This window comes from Aplysia californica, unplaced genomic scaffold (assembly GCF_000002075.1).
Source record: "Aplysia californica isolate F4 #8 unplaced genomic scaffold, AplCal3.0 scaffold00002, whole genome shotgun sequence".
NCBI classification, from domain to species: Eukaryota; Metazoa; Mollusca; class Gastropoda; order Aplysiida; family Aplysiidae; genus Aplysia; species Aplysia californica.
The window spans coordinates 2,779,680-2,782,907 of record NW_004797272.1 but is presented as its reverse complement, the minus strand read 5'-3'; the positions used below and the strand labels follow the sequence as shown (position 1 = coordinate 2,782,907).

General features: G+C 44.9%; 1 protein-coding gene across 1 annotated transcript in view; it reads left to right on the top strand.

Moving 5' to 3' along the window:
• Nucleotides 1–206: 206 nt before the first annotated feature.
• LOC101852969 (serine-rich adhesin for platelets) overlaps nt 207–3,228 on the top strand; it is a gene marked incomplete at its 5' end in the record, with an annotated part of 29,736 nt that continues 26,714 nt past the window's right edge. Inside the window, 1 exon segment of the mRNA XM_013090154.2 lies at nt 207–1,801. Coding sequence (XP_012945608.1) covers nt 418–1,801 — 1,384 coding nt within the window.

The window sequence follows — 3,228 nt, the reverse complement described above, 5'->3', positions numbered from 1 at the left end:
ATATATATTACAGTAAAAGTAAGGACAACAAGATAGGACGAAATGCAATATACCTTTAGACATCTTGGTTATCGGACTTTTTTGTGTTTTTTGTTTCAGATTTCGATATTTTCGAACTCAGAGGTATACAAATTCTTGCACAGATATTAACAAACAACAACTGAAACTTTCAACTGTCGAAGTTTCAGAGACTTCTTTTTGCCATCACGTCGAGTTCAAATCCACCTCTCCTCAGTTCTGACGTCATCACCAATCTATTTAGCGTGACGGAATCTAGGCCTAATTTATTATACAGTCGTCTGTCCCGTTGACTTCCCCACGCGTCAGTGGGTCAAAACTGTGGTGAGACTGACCACTGACCAGTGTGACGGAATTCGTTCGTGATGTGGCATACCCTGATCTAATCACGTGACCAAAATGTCGTCGGGTAGTTACGACCTGGCTGGGCGACGGGCGCAGTCGCTGGGCCAAGCGCCGTCTTTCATGCCCACTTTCCGGACAATCCAACCCGGGGAGAAGAGTGGCAATGGGTCAGTGGACGAGCCACATGGCGAGGGTGGAAACCATTTAGAGAGGCCAGTGGATGTGGAGTTCCCTGTGATGAGCTCTGGTGCTGGAGATAGTGAAGGAGTTGTTTTGGTCAGCAGGACTCCAGTGGCGAGTGCCAAAGACAGTAGTTGGGAAGAGTACGAGAGAGCTGCATCCAGGTCGATTTCTCTTGAGGAGTCACCCCCGCCTGCCCAGTCTACTTCTCTCAAATCTAAGTCTAAATCTTTGGAGGGAAAGAAATCTGACGCTAGTGACAAGAATAAGAAACTTGGAAGTGGAATTATTGAATACTTCTCCAAGAGCTGGAGAAAACGAGGTGGACCAGAATCAGAGAAGCAAAAATCGAAAGACAAAAAGAAAAAGAAAAGGAAGACAGCAGGGAGTAAGTCTGACAGCAGCTCAAGCGAAAGTGACGGTGAAATGTGTGAGGTGCCGCCCCCTCAAACCGGAACTCCCGGGACACCGGAAAGAACAGGAGGACTTGATGCTGTTACGGCCCTTGTCGTTTCCGGGCGGGGAGACCCGGATCTTGATGCGGTGGCGGCGTTTGTCGTAGGCTCTAGGCCTTCTGGTGATGGTCAGAGTTCGAGACCAGCGGAGACAGATGGATCTCCAGACGACAAAGATTCGGAGCCGTTTACATCTTTCACGGCCGAGCAACTCGGTTCTCCAGCGACATATGGGTGGGCGGCTAACGGGGGTGACGACGATCATGCCGTGTGCGACTCTCTCAGCGACGCCAGTGACATTGTTGTTGACCACATCATGGAAACACAAACTGTCCCGAAGGACTACACACCCAATGGGAATGCCACCAAACATACTGGGGACGTTTCTGAAGCCCCTGGTAGATCTAGGGAGCCTACGGCTTCAACGTCTAAGAAAGATTCCTCATCTTCTTCAAGCAGTAGTTCAGACGAGGAAGCCGAAAAACACCCCGAAAGCAGTAGCAAAGCCTGTCCTAAAAGGAATTCTGCCAGTTCGTCAGAAGTAAGTCAGCACAACCTAAGTATGTCAAGCCAAGGAGGGGGGAGATCAAAGGCCTTCAAACTAGAGGCTACTGTGATGCTGGACCCTGACGAGCGTGTGCAGGAAAATCTGATGACCTACTTTGGCCCTGTCTACCTCAGACCACAGCCTGGAGGGAATGGGTTGCAGGTGGTGGCCAGTCCAGATGTTGACCGCTCCCTGAGATCACCCACACCATCGGAGGAGGAGGAAGTAGCAGCAGCTGCTGGGGCCAAAGTCTCGGGTGAGAGATTTTATTAGTTAATAAATGTTTCAGACTGTTAAGAATTTCTTGTAGTGAAAAGAAATCTATTTAGGTAGTACCTTAAGAAGCCCAGGTGGACGACCCGCTGTTAGAAACATTCGAGAAAAGACAAATGCAGATTCTGAACTCTAGACTAGACATAAAGGCTTTGAAAATTTAGCTCTCTCTCCCTTGTAAAAAGTAAAGGCAAATAAGGCATGGGTAGACCAAGAGCAGCCTACATGGAGAGCAAAAACAAATAGATGGCGAGGAAAAGGGCCTGATAATATAACTTTTTTCGAGTATCCGAGTAAATGGCGAACCATGATCGCTGATGTCTGTCTCGGATCTGGCACTTGATTATGAAATGTGTATCTCGTTAGAAATCTACGACGCACATCTACACGACAAGGGTTATTTACAAATACTCAAATATTGATGATGAATAAGAGACGAAAGGCTGGTGGTTGGAGGGTACCACTTAAAGGTACTACTTCTTTTCTTTCTCTCTGTTGTTTCTGTCTGTCTGTTTAGCTTCTTTCATGCACTATATGGCCGTTATTGTGTCGATGTGCTTCTCTTTACTCAAACTCAAGAGACGAAAAGAAGACGCGTTGGGCCTACTGATTGCACTTCTCGACAAGCTGTTTAGATTCGGATACTGATTCACTTATAGTAGGAGTGACCTAATGGAAGAAGGAAAGGAACGTTAAGGGAAAGGGTGATGATGCGTGTTTGTAATGTGGAAACTGATTAATAATTAAAATTTTTAAAAAGAATAATGACAATGTCATTTCTATAGTGTATTATCCTCGCCCAACAGCATGCTCTATGCGCTTTACAACTTCCATCAGATTTTAATTGTTTTTGCGATATACTTTTGGATAATGACATCATCAGTGATGGCGTGTTTCTTGTTTCGGTTTTCTTATGTGAGTTGGGTTTTTTTTTGTTGCTGTTTTTTTTAATAGTTAGAATACAGAAAAGCACAAAAACACATCAATTTAGTGCATGAAGAAAGCGAGAACGGCAAACAGAAACAGCACAGGGAAGATGGGCCAACGTATGGTGTTCTCCAACAATTGAAATAATCTTAATCCTCTAAATATTAATTCAACATCAGAGTGTAATTAAAATATAATTCCTTCAGACTAAACTTTCTTACTCTTGGTTTACCAGCCTGCAAGTTGCTATTCCACTTTTGCTTAGCAAAAATACGAACTTTAGAAACTCAACTACCACGACTGGGAGAGAAACCCGTTCTTGGGAAGGGGGAGTGGATGCCGGGCTCTTTTTAAGCTTCAGACAGCTAAGAAACCTCTAATATTCACATGCCTTTAAAAAAATTCTAACCTGGTATGAACACACAACACCCCACAAACCAATCCCCTACACACACATACACACACACACACACATATACACAC